The following is a 22,203-nucleotide window of genomic DNA, read 5'->3' as shown; positions in this document are numbered from 1 at the left end:
CACTGCAGTGGTTCTAATTCCTTTTTTATCCCATGAGTCCTTTTAGGTTTAACCGCTATTTAAAACCAAATACCCCTAAGAAAATCATCACCTGTATATTTGTCAATACGAATGGAGTTTACAACCTTTTTAAAATCGTAAGATTTCCATCAACTACATTAGTGCCAAACTATTAGCAACTTACTTTAAAGCATTTCTTTTTTTATTTTTTACTTTTTTTTGTGTATGTTTGTCGTATTTAAACATTGCTAAGTTATGCTTTTAAGCCATTTGTTTGTATATACTTTTCTTTACATGACGCTGTTATTGTGCACGCGTAAAAATCAATGACAATAAATGCTGATTGCTTGCTATTTTTAAATTGGTGCAACGCAGGGGTATGTTTGGCCAAAAGTCTAATTTCACGTTTGACCCATATATTGGATTCCGTGTATGGGAAATCAATTAACGAAAATCTAACTTGGGCCGATGTTACCTTTCCGGTCTCCCAGCTGGGATATAACTATTGGGTTTCTGTGGTAATTTGGTAGCCAAAATTTTCCACTGGCGTAACTCGGTAAGGGAAACTCCTGCCGGAGTTTGTTTTTGTTTTTAAAATACAAAGCATGGCAATGTATAAAGTGTATATAGTCGCCGTTGCCTGAGGAACAATAATAATAGATTGACGAAATGTTGCAACATCATCAAACATAATGAAACAGCGCAGCCCGCAATTTGATATCCTAATAACAACGTGCGTTCTGTGTCATACTTTTTTTTTTATCTAACACCAACCCTCACCCACAAGTATACATCACTAACTCCCCTAACAATTTTAACGAAACCTATTTTCTCCCTTCTACCATTACCTCTAACCCCAAACAGTGACAAACAAGCCGGTGCTAAAAAAGCGGCGTCCTCGCGGTGTCATTTAAAGTAGGGCTCCCTAAATTTGACACCAAAACGGCCGATGCCAGACCGATGGCCACCGATCGCCCCATACCCTCTCCCTACAATTTCAGGCGTTATTTTAGACTTTTAGGCTTTATTCCAATTTTGGACTTATTCCGACTGGTTTAGACTATTTAGATATTGTTCTGTCGTAGATATATTCTGTTTAGTTTGGTTTGTAGATATTATTACGTGTTTAACCCAATGTCCCTTCTCAATTTATCGACTTTATTTTTTTGAACGAAATAAACATACAAATGCTACTTTTCATTGATTTGCTTGAATATCTATAGTGTGACACTTATTATTTCAGACTGTTTCTTTGTTTCGGCCACTCAACAAATGGTAAAAAAAAATTCTGAAAAGGCAGCCTTAAAATCCAAACATTAACCCTTTAACAATTATTGTGTGTTTGGTTTATATGCCATTCAATATACTTGTCTACTCCAAAAAGCATTTCAAACAATTTGTTTTGTTTTCTCAAAACTGAAGAAGACATATAGGAAAAACACAAGTCTGCCTGGAGTAACTCGGGAAGGGAAGTTCCTGCCTGAATTCGTATTTTGTTTTTAAAATAAAAAGCGCGCCAATGTATAAAGTGTATATAGTCGCCGTTGCTAGAGCAACAATATAATAGATAGACGAAATGTTGCAACATCGTCAAACCATAATGGAACAGCGCAGCTCGCAATTTGATATCCCAATCACGACGTGCATTCAGTCTTCTGCTTATAAAACTTCACCGTGCCTCTCTTTAAGCAAAGTTGTTTCTGTTGAAATCGAACGTTGTTTTTTTGTTCCCCGATCTTATCAGACAGAGCTTTTTTGACGGTTGCTCTTGGTAAGTTTTAATAAAGCCGCACCGCTTCGGCTGCAGTAACATATATACTCTTTCCGATTTTACGAAACTTGTATTGTTCTTGGAATGTTGTTTTTTCGTCTATTAAGTAAACGTTTTAAAGCAATGTGCTGTTGACTTTGTTTTTTGAGAAAAATGAACGTTTAAATAACGTGTCTCAAGGGTCCCTTCATCGCGGTTCTATAGACCAGACAATGAGGGTCCCTTGAGCCACTTCAAATACCCAGACTTTTGAAGTCCTTAGTTAAAAGGGTTTCAAATGTAAACCATTTAAAACCCATTAAACCTAAAGCTGTTGGGCATCATTTGTCCAATTAGTATTGGCCATAACGGTCTACAAACGCAAAAGTTACGGTTGTAAGATGAAAAAGTGGCTCAGGTTTTCCCCACTACATAAGGACACCATAATGCCACTTGATTAACCTATTTAGAATTAGACATAAACGGCCATTTACAAACATTTATGTTTTCTGCTATAGCCGACCAACCTTCCAGTTTTGCTGCGGCGTCTATACTACATTCAATATCCTTCTATACTTTTATACGCATAACGTGTTCCATTTAAAAGAAACTAAATGGTGGACATTTTGGATTTACTGTTTGTGATGCTTGTAAAGCTTTAAAAAATAGCTTGATTTTCAAAAACAGTTTCTCTGCATGCCCCTTAAACTATAATTTTTATCAACTTTTACTATATAAACGTATATTTTTATTATTTTGTTTCTAAGTTAGTATAACTGCCATTATTTTTAAGAGAGATTTAAAACAATTAAAAACGATAAAAAAAACAAATAACTCTTAAACTCGTTAAAATATTAATATTATTTGAAACCTATAATTTTTTTTATAGTAGATCTACTATTAACCAGACAATAGAGTAACTTTAGTAATCCTGCATGTTCTCCCGCTATAAAACCGAAAAAGAACAACAATAACATCGGAATACACAGTTCGGAATACGACCTAAATGGTTAGAATCAGGCCACAACAACATTTTAACTAACACCTGGCGTAACTCGGTTAGCGAAACTACTGCCGGAGTTTGTTTTTTGTTTTTAAATTACAAAAGCGCGCCAATGTGTAAAGTGTATATAGTCGCCGTTGCTTGAGCAACAATATAATAGATTGAAGAAATGTTGCAACATCGTCAAACCTAATGTAACAGCGCAGCTTGCAATTTGATATCCCAATCACGACGAGCATTCAGTCTTCTGCTTATAAAACTTCACCGAGTCTCTCTTTAAGTAAAGTCGTTTCGGTTGAAATCGAACGTTGTTTTTTGTTCCCCAATCTTATAAGTCGATTCTCCAGTCCTGTAACTTCACTTTTGAAGAACCTTCATCCAGAAACATCTGTTTGATTTCGAAAAGGTTAGATTGTTGGAAATGCATTTTAATTATTACATTGGTTATTCTTGAAACATATGTACACACATATATGTGTGCTTACAACTGAGATCTAGCCCTTCTGAAGCTGCTTTTTGACCAACGATAACGGCTTACGTATTATTGCAGCTTCAGAAGGGCTAGATCTCAGTTGTAAGCACACATATATGTGTGTACATATGTTTCATTGTATTATGATATGATACTGGCGATCCCCTTCGTTATGAAGCTGCTTGTACTAACAGATTGAGCAAGCATTGGCGTATGGTTGTTTCTCGACTCGTTCCCTTCTGAGCCTGCATAGCTCAGTTGGTAGAGCGACGGTCCCGGCTTGACCGGAGGTCGTGAGTTCGAACCTCACTGCAGGCTAGTTGTTTTTCTAGTCTGCTCTGCTTGCATCATTGATCGACAGATTCGGTGAGTCTGCAATGGCTTTTCGGTGTATTGGTTATTCTTATTATAATTTAAACTTCATTTTTAACAATTACAGAGCTAACGCCATTTTCCAATCAGAATGAACTTCCAGTTGTTCGCATTTTGTCTGCTCGCTGTCGCTTACCGCGCTGAAGGTGAGTCTTATTCAAAACAGTTTCAGTCTGAAACTTAATCGAAAGTGATCTATGTTTGTGTAAAGCTACAGAAGTCATAACCCTGCTATGATGTCATATATCAATTTGATATTTTGCGGATTTGTTTGCAGCTCAATGTGATGGCTGTGGACGAAGGAACGTATTCCGAATCTACTCCCCTCGCTGACGGTTCGTCAACAACTTTCGCTTGCACAGCCGGATTCGATGCATCTGCTTTCTCATTGTCGTGCTCCGGATCTACCCTGACACCAGCCTCAGTGACTTGCACAGGTAAATAATGAAAAACATAAACGACAGTAATAAACCATTTGTATTGAGGTAGATGGTGGTTGAAACTTATGGCTTGCTCGAGTAACTATTTCCGAGCCTGGCTTCGATTCCGCACCCCAATTCTTCTTAATAAGGCTGTTATCCTCCTTAGTCGCAAATAGCAAAATCCTCCTTAGTCGCAAATAGCACAGTGAAAATTTCAACGACGAGGCGCCTTCCTTACCTGCGACTAACAGTGGCAAATTGTTGTTCGACGTGGGGTTGACGTGGTGGAGCACCTGAAATCAGTTCATTTTATTCTTAAATATTGGGAATGGTGCGTTTTTTATTCTTTAAACAATATGAAAGTACAAGTTAATTTTTTCGAGCTTCATTATTATATTAGAATGGAAATTGCCACATCCATGAGAAAAAAAGTTTAAACCCAAACTACAACGCACAGCTATTAAAATTAAAGTTTTTTAAATTAATTTTGATGTGGTCGAATTTCGTTTAATAACATTGCAAAAAGGGAAGTCCGCCCGTATAGCTGAAAATTTGTTTCAATAAAAACACCAGCCGATATGATGTTGAGCTTATTAAAGCGGGCTTTGAATTATAAAAATCAAGCCACTGTTTCACAAATTAGGATCAATTGCAGTCGTGTTAGTTTTTACTGTCGGCAACACTCGTAAACAGTGTCAGCCGTCAAGTAAATCCGCACCACAACACATACTCTCATGTGTCTTATATTTTATTGTTTCAAACAGCCACTTGCGCCGCTGCACCGACCCTCACCCAAGGAACTTTCCCAACTATGCCCACTACTGGCTACACCGGCACAGTGTCAATCACGTGCCACCCTGGATATGAACTAACTGCTGGTGCCGCTTCATCTTCGCTTTGCACCTCAGCAAACACCTGGAACCCAAACTATCTGACGTGCACAGGTAAATATTACTTTTAGCATTTAAAATATTGTTTTGATTTTCAATCCGGCAAACGTTCACTTTTCGTCCCACGTGCTTAGCAACAGATGGGTAATAAGAAATTAATATTCTCGCGCACAACGGAGATATATTTTATTATGAAAACAATGGGGATATAGCAGGGGCGTGCAACTGTTTATCGCAGCGGGCTATAATGTATAACTATGATGGTGGTGCGGGCCGGACAATCGAACAGCAGATATATTTTTTTAAACAAATTTTTTATTGGAAAACTGCGTAGAATCAAGTTACTCATTAAGCGATTAATGAGATGTGTGATATCTTCTCTCACCAGAGATCTTGTTAGTTTTGGCAGAAGTGCCAACTCGAAGATTACTTAACAAGTGCTCATCTGTGAGCTGATTCCTGAATTTTGTCTTGAACAGGCTTTCCTTTTTCGGCAATTGCTTTCGATAACTTATAGCCCAGTTTTGTAACAAGCTCAACGTCTTTCTTATAACAATGAAATACCTCTTGTTGTATGCTCAAAGACTTTTTCAATTGCAGCATTTTATCAACCCGCAATTGGCTTACAACGCTGTCATAATTAGCAGAGTGTTTTTAACTACGCTGTCCCTTATAAATTATACTCTTTTATTACTGATATAACGTTTTGACAAAGCAGGCAAACTACATCTTGCTTGAATTTCCACCTTTAATAATCAACCTTTTTTTTTGCCAGCAAAACAAGGCAGTTTTACTACAATGCACACTATGGCGCAATAATGGAGGTTCGGACAGTGTGACGTAATACAAATTGATAAATGCCAAAATTCCGTTACAACGTTACAAAATATTCCGTTACACGTTACAAATAACTTCTTAAACAGTGAAAAATTAAAAAAAAAACAATGGGCTACTTGACGTAGTCTGTGCGGGCCACGTAAATAGGTCTCGCGGGCCGTGCTGTGGCCCGCGGGCCGTATGTTGCACGCCTCTGGGATATAGCCTATGTAACGTATTTTCAGCTATAACCTGTGCGGCAACCTCAATAACCAACGGAGTCGGAACAAGTGAGGTTACAGCTTACAACGTACAACATATCTTCACATGCAACGCCGGATATGTCTTATCGGGAACAGCGGCCTTGACATGCGACGGAACAGAATCGGACAACTGGTCGGCTGCTCTGCCCACATGTGCTGGTAAGTTGTTTCAATACAGTCAGATAAAATTAATTGTTCGTTGTTTGGTCGAAAAATAATAAATAAAACGAAGAGAAAATGCTTTCTTCGTTGCGAGAACATTGTCTTTTACTTTCATTTTTGCTTTATTAACGCACATATAATTTAAAAAATTCCTGCGTAACCTCGAAATCGGTTTTGTGCTCCACCTTTCAGCCGCCACATGCAACGCTTCACCGACCCTCACCCAAGGAACTTTCCCAACTATGCCCACTGCTGGCTACACCGGCGCAGTGTCAATCACATGCAACTCCGGGTATAAGGCGGGATCTACCAACTCGTCACTTTGCACGACCACAAACACCTGGAACCCGACCACAGTGACATGCGCTGGTAAATCTCGTTCAATGACCTGTTAATGCCCTGCAAGACAATTTAAGATGGGTCTTACGAAAATGCTTGCGCTAAAAAAAGTGCAGTTAATTTTTTCCATTTATATTTTTTTTTAATCATTTTTATTTGTTAAACCAGCAATTACCTGCTCGGCATTAACTGTGACCAACGGCGCAGTGGCTCCAACCGGCACTGTCGCTTATAACGGAGAGGTCACTGTGACTTGCGACAGCGGCTACACACTGTCGTCCACTACTGCGACCCTCAAATGCGACGGAACTCTGTCCAACAACTACAACGTAGCCACTCCCACCTGTGATGCAAGCAGCACCACTGCAACCACTACTACATGTAAATTGAAATTTATAATTAGAGTCATGACTAGGGCGATTATTTCTTAACTTGTCAAAAACAGTCAAAATTTGGTCAAAATTATTTCAAGCCAACATCTAATAAAAATGCACATAAATCGTTTCCAAAATTGAATAAAAATATAGCCATCTTTTATAAAATTGTTGTTTAGTTATAGTTGTATAAAAAAAAAAAAGTTTTGGGTAATATTTAACGACATTTTTCCTGTATTATATGTTCATTAGAGAAATATATGGTATTGTTGGCAGAATTAACCACCCAGACCGTGTTTGTCGCATAGTGTTTAGCTAGAACTTCGTTTTGGCACATTATATAGTTTCGTATCTCTGATTTGGACGTATGTGTTAAACCAGACCTGGGCCGCATCCGGCCCGCCAAGCAGTTTCATCCGGCCCGCGGCTTATTTTCCTTAAAATACATAGGCTAGGATTTTTTTTTACATGTTTAGTTGTATCGTAAACACTCTTTTTAGGGACGGATCTAGTCATGACCCTGCCAAATTTACAGAGAAATTGAAGCCGTAGCACTCTCTCCAACGAAAATTTAACAAACTTAGCCTAATATCAATTTATTTTTTGAGCGTCGAAAGTGTTGTCTTTAAAATATGAACAAAATACCGACCGTTTCTGAACTCTGAAATATACCGATTCACATTTTGTAAACCTAATTTAGTTAATGTTGTTATGTGTTTCACCTGATTTATATCGTCTTTACAATATGGCCGTTGTGCCGCAAGTAACACATGGGCAACTTAAAGCTTTTAAAAGCATTTTTTTTTCAAATTCGACTTAAACTGCACATTTTAGCACTACAAACGTAATAAGAAGTTCGTTAGCTTGTTAGTTTTATACCGACAGAGTATGACGTCATATTACGTGTATTTGAAATTCTTTTTTTTTTACCCGGCCCGCCACAACATTTTCGGTGTCTCATGCGGCCCGCGGCTGTAAATAATTGCCCACCTCTGTGTTAAACAGTAGGCCTATTGCGTTTTTGTCGCTTCGGATTTGCAATTATCCCATTTCCAATTTCAAAAACTAGGTTTTTGTTTATTTTGAAGTATTTTTACCTTGTATTTCAACTGTTTATACATCCTTTTTTTTAAATAAGTAGTGTCTTTAAAGAGTTGTGCACAATTTGAAAAAAATATTTAATTTGTGAACCACCAATCAGCAAGCATCTAAAATGTGTGGTTAAAGACGCCAAGAAACTACAGCAGTACTCAGAACAACAAAATCTTGTTTAAATCAATGTGTTTCTAATAGGCCAAAATTTTGTCACAAACATTTATTTTCAGGTCAAAATTTGTCAAAATTTCAATTGTTCAGGTGAAAATTATGTATTTTATAGGTCAAAAATAATTGCCCTACTCATGACAAATTGTCGACTGAAAACCATGCTATGCAAAAGCATTTTCTTTATAAATAATAGTGATTGGTAACGATTTGAAAATCGTGCTTTACTCACCGAATTCTATACAGTTTTTATAACATGAACCTTACAGTGCATTTACTTTGTAACATTTAAAAGCTTTGTGTGATATTTGACTTTAAAATTTGACTTTATTTCCAGGTGGCAGCGCTAGCTTGTTCCACCTGCACACTGCACTGATGGCAATGCTTCTCTCCGCATTCGCTTTCATCAAGGCTCTTTAGACTGACATCGTGTGTTGAAGAAACGTAGATTTTTATTTTAAAAGTCCCATTTTGTCTTTGAAAAACGGCGTTAGCTGAATTCTTCTTCATGAATCAAAATCTGACCATTGCAAAATGAGAAGGTTTTTGAAAGAAAAGTCGAATTTACGCATAAATGCTACTTTTCATTGTTTTGCTTAAACATCTATAGTTTTGCACTTATTATTTCAGACTACTGTGTTTTATTGCGGCCATTTATCATCTAGCCAAAACCATTTCTGATAAAATCAGTCTAAACGTTTACCGTTGTTAATTATCGTGTGCTATACTTATATCCAATACAGTGTGTTTGCTTGTTTGAAAATACAAAATTAACATTTGAAGCGTTTTTTTTTTGTTAAAACATGTCAAAGCATATCGGAAAAACGCAATTCTCAATACGTCTGGCGTAATTCAGGACGTGAATGAAAGCCTTTTGTGTTCACCGATTCCATCGCTAGCATTAGCTTGTATGACTTTATGTTAAGTCACGGGACCTACATCTGATATGATGTCATATTAACCATAACCAACATGTAAAACAAAGGTGCTGCGAGCCATGGACATATTTATGGACGTAACCAAGTTAAGTTGTAGACAATAAATCTATAAGAATCCTGACAAAATGCCATACGAAACTAATAACAGTTTGTTTAGTTTTTAAATTAGAGTTTAGATAGTACAGTGGTCATGACCCCTTTGGTAGTGGGCCATACTAACACCTAACAATAGTGCGCTTCAAAATTTTCCACTGGCGTAACTCGGTAAGGGAAACTCCTGCCGGAGTTTGTTTTTGCTTTTAAAATACAAAGCATGGCAGTGTATATAGTCGCCGTTGCTTGAGGAATAATAATAATAGATTGACGAAATGCTGCAACATCATCAAACATAATGAAACAGCGCAGCCAGCAATTTGATATTCTAATAACAACGTGCGTTCTGTGTCATACTTTTTTTTATCTAACACCAACCCTCACCCACAAGTATACATCACTAACGCCCCTAACAATTTGAACGAAACCTATTTTCTCCCTTCTACCATTACCTCTAACCCCAAACAGTGACAAACAAGCCGGTGCTAAAAAAGCGGCGCCTCACGGTGTCATTTAAAGTAGGGCTCCCTAAATTTGACACCAAAACGGCCGATGCCAGACCGATGGCCACCGATCGCCCCATAGCCTCTCCCTACAGTTTCAGGCGTTATTTTACACTTTTAGGCTTTATTCCAATTTTGGACTTATTCCGACTGGTTTAGACTATTTAGATATTATTCTGTCGTAGATTTATTCTGTTTAGTTTGGTTTGAAGACATTATTATGTGTTTAACCCAATGTCCCTTCTCAATTTATCGACTTTATTTTTTTAAACGAAATAAACATATAAATGCTACTTTTCATTGATTTGCTTGAATATCTATAGTGTGACACTTATTATTTCAGACTGTTTCTTTGTTTCGGCTCTCAACAAATGGTAAAAAAAAATTCTGAAAAGGCAGCCTTAAAATCCAAACATTTACCCTTTAACAATTATTGTGTGTTATATGTAAAATATATGCCCGGAGTTCGTATTTTGTTTTTAAAATACAAAAGCGCGCCAATGTATAAAGTGTATATAGTCGCCGTTGCTTGAGGAACAATATAATATATTGAAGGAATGTTGCAACATCGTCAAACCTAATTGAACAGCGCAGCTTGCAATTTGATATCCCAATCACGACGAGCATTCAGTCTTCTGCTTATAAAACTTCACCGTGCCTCTCTTTAAGCAAAGTTGTTTCTGTTGAAATCGAACGGTGTTTTTTTGTTCCCCGATCTTATCAGAAACAGCTTTTTTGACGGTTGCTCTTGGTAGGTTTGGGTACAGCCCTACCACATCTGCTGCTGTAAAATATATCCGTTTTTAGATTTTACGAAACTTGTATTGTTCTTGGAATGTTGTTTTTTCGTCTATTAAGTAAAATATTTAAAGCAATGTGCTGTTTGACTTTGTTTTTTGAGAAAAAAATGAACGTTTAAATAGCGTGTTCTCAAAATAGCGTTGTCTCTATGAGGGTCCCTTGAGCTATTTTAAACACCCAGACTGTTCAAGTTCTTAGTTGAAAGGGTTTCAATGTAACCATTTAAAACTTCAACCCATTAAACCTAAAGCTGTTGGGCATCATTTGTCCAATTAGTATTGGCCATAACGGTCTACCAAGGCAAAAGTTACAGTTGTAAGATGAAAAAGTGGCTCAGGTTTTCCCCACTACATAAGGACACCATAATGCCACTTGATTATCTTATTTAGAATTAGACATAAACAGCCATATACAAATATTTATGTTTTCTACTATAGCCGACCAACCTTCCAGTTTTGCTGCGGCGTCTAAACTGCATTCAATATCCTTCTATACTTTTATACGCATTCCGTTTTGCAACCATTTAAAAGAGACTAAATAGTGGACATATTGCTGGATTTACTGTTTGTGATGCTTGTAAAGCTTTAAAAAATAGCTTGATTTTCAAAAACAGTTTCTCTGCATGCCCCTTAAACTAAATTTTTATCAACTTTTACTATATATACGTAAATTTTTATTTTATTTCTAAGTTATTGTATAACTGGCCTTATTTTTAAGAGAGATTTAAAACAATTAAAAACGATAAAAAACAAATAGCGTTAAAATATTAATATTATTTGAAACCTTTAAAAATTATTGTTTTGTCGGTCTTATTGTGTGTCCTCTCTATATTTCTTCTCAATTTGAGAACTTAATTTTTATAAAAGAAATACATATATAAATGCTACTATTCATTGATTTGCTTAAATATCCATAGTTTTGCACTTTTTATTATAGACTGTTGCTTTTTATTGCGGCCATTCAACAAATATCAAAATAAACATTTCTGAAAAGGCAGTCTTAAAAAATCCAAACATTTACCCTTTATCAATTATTGTGTGTTTTGATTTTCATTCCATCTTATATACTTGTTTACTCGCAATGCATTTCAAACAATTTTGTTTTGTTTTCTCAAAACTAAAGAAGACTTATCGAAAAAGCACAATTCCAAGTCTGCCTGGCGTAACTCGGGAAGGGGAGTTCCTGCCGGACTTCGTTTTTTGTTGTTAAAAGACACAGCATGGCAATGTGTAAAGTATATATAGTCGCCGTTGCTTCAGGAACAATATACTAGCTTGAAGAAATGTTGCAACATCATCAAACCTAATTGAACAGCGCAGCTTGCAATTTGATATCCTAATCACGACGTGCATTCAGTCTTCTGCTTATAAAACTTCACCGTGTCTCGCTTTAAGCAAAGTCGTTTCCGTTGAAATCGAACGGTTTTTTTTTGTTCCGATAGGTCTTACGAAAATGCTTGCGCTAAAAAAAATGCAGTTAATTTTTTTCATTTATATTTTTTTTTAATCTTTTTTATTTGTTCAACCAGCAATTACCTGCTTGGCATTGACTGTGACCAACGGCGCAGTGGCTCCAACCGGCACTGTCGCTTATAACGGAGAGGTCACTGTGACTTGCGACAGCGGCTACACACTGTCGTCCACTACTGCGACCCTCAAATGCGACGGAACTCTGGCCAACAACTACAACGTAGCCACTCCCACCTGTGACGCAAGCAGCACCACTGCAACCACTACTACATGTAAATTGAAATTTATAATTAGAGTCATGACTAGGGCGATTATTTCTTAACTTGTCAAAAACAGTCAAAATTTGGTCAAAATTATTTCAAGCCAAAATCTAATAAAAATGCACATAAATCGTTTACAAAATTGAATAAAAATATAGCCATCTTTCATAAAATTGTCGTTTAGTTATAGTTGTATAAAAAAAAAAGTTTTGGGTTATATTTAACGACATTTTTCCTGTATTATATCTTCATTAGAGGAATATATGGCATTGCTGGCAGAATTAACCACCCAAACCGTATTTGTCGCATAATGTTTAGCTAGAACTTCGTTTTGGCACATTATATAGTTTCGTATCTCTGATTTGGACGTATGTGTTAAACCAGACCTGGGCCGCATCCGGCCCGCAGCTTATTTTCCTTAAAATACATAGGCTAGGATTTTTTTTTGCATGTTTAGTTGTATCGTAAACACTCTTTTTAGGGACTGATATGGTCATGACATCGCCAATTCGATTTTTAGCCCGTTTTAAAAACTAAAACGGAAACATTTTCGCGCTTTCTCGTGTCTTTTACGCGATTTTATGGCAAATTTACATAGAAATAGAAGCCGCAGCCCTCTTTCCAACGAAAATTTAGCAAACTTAGCCTAATATTAATATATTTTTTGCGCGTCGAAAGTGTTGTCTTTAAAATATGAACAAAATACCGACCGTTTCTGAACTTTGAAACATACCGATTCACATTTTCTAAACCTAATTTAGTTAATCATGTTGTGTGTTTCATCTGATTTATATCGTCTTTACAATATGGCCGTTGTGCCGCAAGTAACACATGGGCAATTTGAAGCTTTTAAAAGCATTTTTTTTTTCAAATTCGACTTAAACTGCACATTTTCGCACTACAAACGTAATAAGAAGTTCGTTAGCTTGTTAGTTTTATACGACAGAGTATGACGTCATATTACGTGCATTTCAATTTTTTTTTTTTTACCCGGCCCGCCACAACATTTTCGGTGTCTCATGCGGCCCGCGGCTAAAAATAATTGCCCACCTCTGTGTTAAACAGTAGGCCTATTGCTGTCATTTTTTGTCGCTTTTGATTTGCAATTATCCCATTTCCCATTTCGATAACTAGGTTTTTGCATTTTCAGGAAGTATTTTTTACAACTTTTTATACATCATTTTTTTTAAATAATTAGTGTCTTTAAAGAGTTGTGCACAATCTTAAAAAAATATTTAATTTGTGAACCACCAATCAGTAAGCATCTCAAATGTGTGGTTAAAGACGCCAAGAAACTACAGCAGTACAAAATCTTGTTTAAATCAATGTATTTCTAATAGGCCAACATTTTGTCACAAACATATATTTTCAGGTCAAAATTTGTCAAAATTTCAATTGTTTAGGTGAAAATTATTTATTTTATATGTCATAAATAATTGCCCTACTCATGACAAATGGTCGACTGAAAACCACGCTATGCAAAAGCATTTTCTTTATAAATAATAGTGATTGGTAACGATTTGAAAATCGTGCTTTACTCACCGAATTCTATACAGTTTTTATAACATGAACCTTACAGTGCATTTACTTTGTAACATTTAAAAGCTTTGTGTGATATTTGACTTTAAAATTTGACTTATTTTCCAGGCGGCAGCGCTAGCTTGTTCCACCTGCACACTGCACTGATGGCGATGCTTCTCTCCGCGTTCGCTTCCATCAAAGCTCTTTAGACTGACATCGTGTGTTGTAGAAACGTAGATTTTCATTTTAAAAGTTCACATTTTGTCTTTGAAAAACGGCGTTAGCTGAATTCTTCTTCATGAATCAAAAACTCATCATTGCAAAATGAAAAGTTTTTGAAAGAAAAGTCGAATTTACGCATAAATGCTGCTTTTCATTGTTTTGCTTAAACATCTATAGTTTTGCACTTATTATTTCAGACTACTGTGTTTTATTGCGGCCATTTATCATCTAGCCAAAACCATTTCTGATAAAATCAGTCTAAACGTTTACCGTTGTTAATTATCGTGTGCTATACTTATATCCAATACAGTGTGCTTGCTTGTTTGAAAATACACAATTAACATTTGAAGTGATTTTTGTTTTGTTAAAACATGTCAAAGCATATCGGAAAATACAATTCTCAATATGACTGGCGTAATTCAGGACGTGAATGAAAGCCTTTTGTTTTAACCGATTCCATCGCTAGCATTAGCTAGTGACTTTATTTTAAGTCACGGGACCTTCGTATTTTGTTTTTAAAATAACGTGTAAAGTGTATATAGTCGCCGTTGCTTGAGGAACAATATAATAGATTGACGAAATGTTGCAACATCTTCAAACCTAATTGAACAGCGCAGCTTGCAATTTGATATCCCAATCACGACGTGCATTCAGTCTTCTGCTTATAAAACTTCACCGTGCTTCTCTTTAAGTAAAGTTGTTTCTGTTGAAATCAAACGGTGTTTTTTTGTTCCCCGATCTTATCAGAAACAGCTTTCTTGACGGTTGCTCTTGGTAGGTTTGGGTACAGCCCCACCACATCTGCTGCTGTAAAATATATCCGTTTACGAAACTTGTATTGTTCTTGGAATGTTGTTTTTTCGTCTATTAAGTAAAATATTTAAAGCAATGTGCTGTTTGACTTTGTTTTTTGAGAAAAATGAACGTTTAAATACCGTGTTCTCAAAATAACGTTGTCTCTATGAGGGTCCCTTGAGCTATTTTAAACACCCAGACTGCTCAAGTTCTTAGTTGAAAGGGTTTCAATGTAACCATTTAAAACTTCAACCCATTAAACCTAAAACTGTTGGGCATTATTTGTCCAATTAGTATTGGCCATAACGGTCTACAAACGCAAAAGTTTCGGTTGTAAGAGAAAAAGTGGCTCAGGTTTTCCCCACTACATAAGGACACCATAATGCCACTTGAATACACTATTTAGAATTAGACATAAACGGTTATTTACAAATATTTATGTTTTCTACTATAGCCGACCAACCTTCCAGTTTTGCTGCGGCGTCTATACTGCATTTAATATCCTTCTATACTTTTGTACACATTTCGTGTTGCAACCATTTAAAAGAGACTAAATAGTGGACATATTGGATTTACTGTTTGTGATGCTTGTAAAGCTTTAAAAAATAGCTTGATTTTCAAAAACAGTTTCTCTGCATGCCCCTTAAACTATAATTTTTATCAACTTTTACTATATATACGTAAATTTTTATTTTATTTCTAAGTTATTGTATAACTGGCCTTATTTTTAAGAGAGATTTAAAACAATTAAAAGCGATAAAAAACAAATAGCGCTAAAATATTAATATTATTTGAAACCTTTAAAAATTGTAGTTTTGTCGGTCTTATTGTGTGTCCTCTCTATATTTCTTGTCAATTTGAGAACTTAATTTTTAAGACATACATATATAAATGCTACTATTCATTGATTTGCTTAAATATCCATAGTTTTGCACTTTTCATTGTAGACTGTTGCTTTTTATTGCGGCCATTCAACAAATACCAAAATAAACATTTCTGAAAAGGCAGTCTTAAAAAATCCAAACATTTACCCTTTATCAATATTGTGTGTTTTGATTTTTATTCCATCTTATATACTTGTTTACTCGCAATGCATTTCAAACAATTTTGTTTTGTTTTCTGAAAACTAAAGAAGACTTATCGAAAAAGCACAATTCCAAGCCTGCCTGGCGTCACTTGAGAAGGGAAGTTACTGCAGAAGTTCGTATTTTGTTTTTCAAATACAAAAACGCGCCAATGTGTAAAGTGTATATAGTCGCCGTTGCTTGAGGAACAATATAATAGATTGACGAAATGTTGCAACATCATCAAACTTAATTGAATAGAGCAGCTCGCAATTTGATATCCTAATCACGACGAGCATTCAGTCTTCTGCTTATATAACTTCACCGTGTCTCTCTTTAAGTAAAGTTGTTTCTGTTGAAATCGAACGTTTTTTTTTGTTCCCCAATCTTATAAGTCGATTCTCCAGTGCTGCAACTTCACTTCTGAAGAACCGTCATACAGAAACATCTCTTTGATTTCGAAAAGCTAAGCTCGTTGGAGTTGCATTTTAATTAGTACATTTATTTTATTGATTATTCTTATTAGAATTTAAACTTCGTATTTAACAATTACAGAGGAAACTCTATTTTCCAATTAGAATGAACTTCCAGTTGTTGGCATTTTGTCTGCTTGCAGTGGCCTACCGCGCTCAAGGTGAGGCTTATTCAAAACAGTTTACTCTAAGCACAATTGTTGCAGCCAATTTAAGTATCCTATACTTATTCTACGCTCAGCCTGAAACTTAACCGAAAGTGAATTATGTCATAGTCCTGCTCAGATATCATGTAACAATTTAACAGTTTGCGGATTTGTTTGCAGCTCAATGTAATCTTGCGGCTGTGGACCATGGAACGTATGCTGATTCTAGTCCCCTCGCAGACGGTGCGACAACAATTTTATCCTGCACAGCCGGGTATGTTGCATCTGCTTTGTCGCTGACGTGCACTGGAACCACCCTGACACCAGCCTCAGTGACTTGCACAGGTAAATAATGAAAAACATAAACGACAGTAATAAACCATTTGTATTGAGGTAGATGGTGGTTGAAAACTTATGGCTTGCTCGAGTAACTATTTCCGAGCCTGGCTTCGATTCCGCATCCCAACTCTTCTTGATAAGGCTGTTATCCTCCTTAGTCGCAAATAGCAAAATCCTCCTTAGTCGCAAATAGCACAGTGAAAATTTCAACGACGAGGCGCCTTCCTTACCTGCGACTAACAGTGGCAAATTGTTGTTTGACGTGTGGGAGCAACTGAAATCAGTTAATTTTATTCTTAAATAATGTGAATGGTGCGTTTTTTATTCTTTAAACAATATGAAACTACAAGTTAGTTAATTTTTGAGCTTCTTTATTATATTAGAATGGAAATTGCCACATCCGTGAGAAAAAAAAACCCAAACTACAACGCACAGCTATTAAAATTAAAGTTTTTTAAATTAATTTTGATGTGGTCGAATTTCGTTTAATAACATTGCAAAAAGGGAAGTCCGCCCGTATAGCTGAAAATTTGTTTCAATAAAAACACCAGCCGATATGATGTTGAGCTTATTAAAGCGGGCTTTGAATTATAAAAATCAAGCCACTGTTTCACAAATTAGGATCAATTGCAGTCGTGTTAGTTTTTACTGTCGGCAACACTCGTAAACAGTGTCAGCCGTCAAGGAAATCCGCATCACAACACATACTCTCATGTGTCTTATATTTTATTGTTTCAAACAGCCACTTGCGCCGCTGCACCGACCCTCACCCAAGGAACTTTCCCAACTATGCCCACTACTGGCTACACCGGCACAGTGTCAATCACGTGCAACCCTGGATATGAACTAGCTACTGGTGCCGCTTCATCTTCGCTTTGCACCTCAGCAAACACCTGGAATCCAAACTATCTGACGTGCACAGGTAAATATTACTTTCAGCATTTAAAATATTGTTTTGATTTTCAATCCGGCAAACGTTCACTTTTCGTCCCACGTGCTTAGCAACAGATGGGTAATAAGAAATTGATATTCTCGCGCACAATGGAGATATATTTTATTATGAAAACAATGGGGATATAGCAGGGGCGTGCAACTGTTTATCGCAGCGGGCTATAATGTATAACTATGATGGTGGTGCGGGCCGGACAATCGAACAACAGATATATTTTTTTAAACAAATTTTTATTGGAAAACTGCGTAGAATCAAGTTAATCATTAAGCGATTAATGAGATGTGTGATATCTTCTCTCACCAGAGATCTTGTTAGTTTTGGCAAAAGTGCCAACTCGAAGTTCACTTAACAAGTGCTCATCTGTGAGCTGATTCCTGAATTTTGTCTTGAACAGGCTTTCCTTTTTCGGCAATTGCTTTCGATAACTTATAGCCCAGTTTTGTAACAAGCTCAACGTCTTTCTTATAACAATGAATACCTCTTGTTGTTTGCTCAAAGACTTTTTCAATTGCAGCATTTTATGAACCCGTAATTGACCTACAACGCTATCATAATTAGTAGAGTGTTTTTAACTATGGTGTCCCTTATAAATTATTCTCTTTTATTACTGATATAACAAAGCAGGCAAACTACATCTTGCTTGAATTTCCACCTTTAATAATCAACCTTTCTTTTTTGCCAGCAAAACAAGGCAGTTTTACTACAATGCACACTATGACGCAATAATGGAGGTTCGGACAGTGTGACGTAATACAAATTGATAAATGCCAAAATTCCGTTACAAATAACTTCTTAAACAATTAAAAATTAAAAAAAAAACAATGGGCTACTTGACGTAGTCTGTGCGGGCCACGTAAATAGGTCTCGCGGGTCGTGCTGTGGCTCGCGGGCGGTATATTGCACGCTTCTGGGATATAGCCTATGTAACGTATTTTTAGCCTTAACCTGTGCGGCAACCTCAATAACCAACGGAGTCGGAACAAGTGAGGTTACAGCTTACAACGGACAACATACCTTCACTTGCAACGCTGGATTTATTATTTCTGGAACAGCAGTCTTGACATGCGACGGAACAGAAACCAACAACTGGTCGGCTGCTCTGCCAACATGTGAACGTAAGTTGTTTTAATACAGTCAGATAAAAATTGTAAATCGTTGTTTGGTCGCACAATAATAAATTAAAATAATGGGATCGTAGTTGGTCTTTTGTACTAGGCCAAAACCCATTTTTAACAGGCCGAAGCCCGCTAAATAAAAATAAAATAATATATAAAACCAAGAGAAAATGATTTCATCGTTGCGAGAAGATTTTCTTTCACTTTGTTTTTTGCTTTATTAACGCACATATAATTTAATCAATTACTTCGTAACCTCGAAATCGGTTTTGTGCTCCACCTTTCAGCCGCCACATGCGCCGCTTCACCGACTCTCACCCAAGGAACTTTCCCAACTATGCCCACTGCTGGCTACACCGGCGCAGTGGCAATCACATGCAACTCCGGGTATAAGGCGGGATCTACCAACTCGTCACTTTGCACGACCACAAACACCTGGAACCCGACCGCAGTGACATGCACTGGTAAAACATTTAGTTTTAAATTTAACAAGGAATTACTTGTAGTTGCTAAGTCTAACGGACGGATAACATTTTAATTTTTTAATCGCTTTAGAACAGGGATGGCGAACCACTGACCCGCGGGTCACAAAGTAACCCTCTACAGATTTTTAATGGCCCACTTTTCTCTCCGAAATACCGAAATGTTATCCATCATTTTTACAAATAGATAAATGTGATAAAAACATAAAAATTGGATACGCTGCCAATTGATTGTTGGTGGAAATGAAACAACCAAGAAAATTTAGACAATTATGGGACTTTACAAAAATGCTTGCGCGAAAAATATTGTGTTTTTTGTTTTTTTTGTTTTTATGATTTTTTAAAATCTTTTTTATTTGTTCAACCAGCAATTACCTGCTCGGCATTGACTGTGACCAATGGCGCAGTGGCTCCGACCGGCACTGTCGCTTATAACATAGAGGTCACTGTGACTTGCAATAGCGGCTACACACTGTCGTCCACTACTGCGACCATCAAATGCGACGGAACTCTGGCCAACAACTACAACATGGCTACCCCCACATGCGTTGCAAGCAGCACCACTGCCACCACTACTACAGGTAACTTGAAATTTAAAATTTAGGGGCATGAAATATGGTTGACTGCCAGCCTGCGATGTAAAGGCAATTTACTTTATAAATAAAAGTGATTTTAAATTTAAGAAGTGCGTGTTTTTTTGTAATCACTGAGAACTTTGTATGATGTGATATTTGCCAACCAATTTCTATCGACTTGTTTCGCAGCCGGCAGTGCTAGCTTGTTCCACCTGCACACTGCACTGATGGCGATGCTTCTCTCCGCGTTCGCTTTCATCAAGGCTCTTTAGACTGACACCGTGTGTTGTAGAAACGTAGATTTTTTTATTATAAATTTTAAATTTTTGTCTTTGAAAAATGGCGTTAGCTGAATTCTTCTTCGTGAATCAAAAACTGATCATTGCAAAATGAAAAGAATTTTGAAAGAAAAGTCGAATTTACGCATAAATGCTACTTTTTATTAGTTTGCCTAAATATCTATATTGTTGCACTTATTGTTTCAGTCAGTTGGTTTTGTTGTGGTCATTCGACAAAAAAAGACATTTTCCATAATATTAGATCAGTGTGTTTGTTTAAAATACACAAAACACGTTTAAAACGAATTTGTTTGGTTTTTCAAAAAAAATGTCGAAGCATATCGGACAAATACAATTCCCAATATACCTGGCGTAATTCAGGACTTGAAGTTACTGATTGTTTATCGTTTGTAAAATACAAAGCATGGCAGTGTATAAAGTGTACTCGCCAAATCGCCATCCCACTAGACTGGACCGCCTTTTTCTTTATTTTCCCTAGGCCCCTTTTTTCGCGACGTTGCGCCACTATGCTGTGGTTACGCTTTGCTCGAAAAAAGGGCATGACGCAATAGGTAGAGACGCAAAGAGGCTTGTTACCCTTTACTTTACACTTAACTTTCTTTATTTTCTTTTAGTTAGACAAAAAAGAGTAAAAGAAAACTTGGTCAACTAGATTCTGATTTATAATTGAATTAATTAGAGCGAAATGCGGATTTTATTATTAGTAAAATGCTAGTGTGAAATTCTAATCTAGTTTGCGAATTGCTTTTGTGCTCTAATTCTAGTTCTAATCTAATTCGGACTTTAAAAATGCTACTTTTGTCCAACGGCCTTTTCAGTTAAGCAAATAGGCAAACACCAAGATGAAACTCTCCACACAGATTGCCAAATTAAAGGGCTCTACTGAAGTAAATAGTTTCAAACAAATCCGAATTACCTTTGAACCAAATGAAATTTGGATGTTAAAATTGTTGAGTATTTTTGTGATAAGAGCACGACAACTAGATACTTCTCGTTAATTAAAGCAAAATGCGGATCTAATTATTAGTGAATTGCTTGTGTGAAATTCTAATCTAGTTTATGAATTGCTTGTGCGCTTCAATTCTAGTTTTAATCAATTCGGATTTTACCAAAAATGCTACTTTGTCAAACGGTATTTTTAGTCTATCAGTCAAAACAAAGATCTTAATGAAGAATCTGGGTGGAACGACTTATGTAATTTTTACAGTCTGAAAAGCAAATGATATGCTAAAAGACATAAAAAATGGGACACGTATATTTTTGTACGGTTACATTCTTTTTACAACCAATTTCGATTTAAATTAAATTGATTGTAAATAATTAATAGTAGCATAACAGTTAGAATCGTTTTTAAAAGAATTCGTTAATGCTAATTCTAATCTAATTGAAGAAAACTACAACAACACTCAATTGCTGGCCCGCCTATTTCCCTTTTTCCTTTTTTTCCCTTGTCCCTTCTTTCGCCGACCGGAACTCTGCCGAGTCACGCTCTGTGCTTAGGTTACGTCTCGCTTCAAAAGGACGACGCGCGAGACAGACACAACAACGTGACGGCTGCGACCGAATTTACCGACTGTGTGAAGCGTGTGACGCAGCCCGCCTATGGAAACCGGTGAAGCAAAAGCTCTACTCCTTCTGCAAAATTCCCATAACACTGTTCATCAGGTTTGGGATGTTATCGCGAAGAAAGTTCCCATTTAGGATGACAGACTTGCAGCACACTTCAACTGTTTTCCTTTCTTAATGGCATGAAAAACAAACGATATTTGAGATTGAAACGTTCATATACACAACAATTTGCATATTTAGGTTGTTTCCAATTGTTTACTCGTATATTAGATTTTTATTACGTCTTGCTAACGTTTTATGCTCTTTTTATTTTATCTTATTCTTTGTTCAACTTGTAGGATGCGAATAAACACACAAAAAAGAAGCGATACGCCCGCGTTGTTTTGTCATCGCTCCAGCCAGAAACAAGGGCGTTAAATTATCACCTTATGACAGTGTTGTAATCAAGTCGTTTTTAAAAA

At 36.5% G+C, this 22,203-nt stretch overlaps 1 protein-coding gene and 1 non-coding gene across 2 annotated transcripts; both read left to right on the top strand.

Annotated features, from left to right (window-relative positions):
- The first annotated feature begins 3,468 nt into the window (after window positions 1-3,468).
- Trnaa-ggc (transfer RNA alanine (anticodon GGC)) lies at window positions 3,469-3,543 on the top strand. The gene has a single exon. It is a non-coding gene; the product is annotated as a tRNA-Ala (tRNA).
- Window positions 3,544-3,883: 340 nt separating this feature from the next.
- Window positions 3,884-8,902, top strand: LOC146141478 (P-selectin-like). Its single transcript, XM_083390046.1, has 6 exons — window positions 3,884-4,034; window positions 4,784-4,963; window positions 5,971-6,147; window positions 6,343-6,519; window positions 6,658-6,870; window positions 8,464-8,902. The coding sequence occupies exons 1-6, from the start codon at window positions 3,884-3,886 to the stop codon at window positions 8,544-8,546; spliced, it is 981 nt and encodes a 326-aa protein (XP_083246172.1). The 3' UTR covers window positions 8,547-8,902.
- The last annotated feature ends 13,301 nt before the right edge of the window (window positions 8,903-22,203 follow it).

This window comes from Ascidiella aspersa, chromosome 5 (genome assembly GCF_963924565.1).
Source record: "Ascidiella aspersa chromosome 5, kaAscAspe10.2, whole genome shotgun sequence".
In the NCBI taxonomy this organism is placed as follows: domain Eukaryota; kingdom Metazoa; phylum Chordata; class Ascidiacea; order Phlebobranchia; family Ascidiidae; genus Ascidiella; species Ascidiella aspersa.
This window is presented reverse-complemented; position numbering and strand designations above follow the sequence as displayed.

Excerpts from the sequence above, each read along its gene's own strand:
- LOC146141478 (XM_083390046.1), top strand. The coding sequence starts at position 3,884 with ATGGCTGTGGACGAAGGAACGTATTCCGAATCTACTCCCCTCGCTGAC. Across the intron at positions 6,520-6,657 it reads GACCACAGTGACATGCGCTG|CAATTACCTGCTCGGCATTA; the intron begins GTAAATCTCGTT and ends TTGTTAAACCAG. Across the intron at positions 6,871-8,463 it reads CACTGCAACCACTACTACAT|GTGGCAGCGCTAGCTTGTTC; the intron begins GTAAATTGAAAT and ends CTTTATTTCCAG.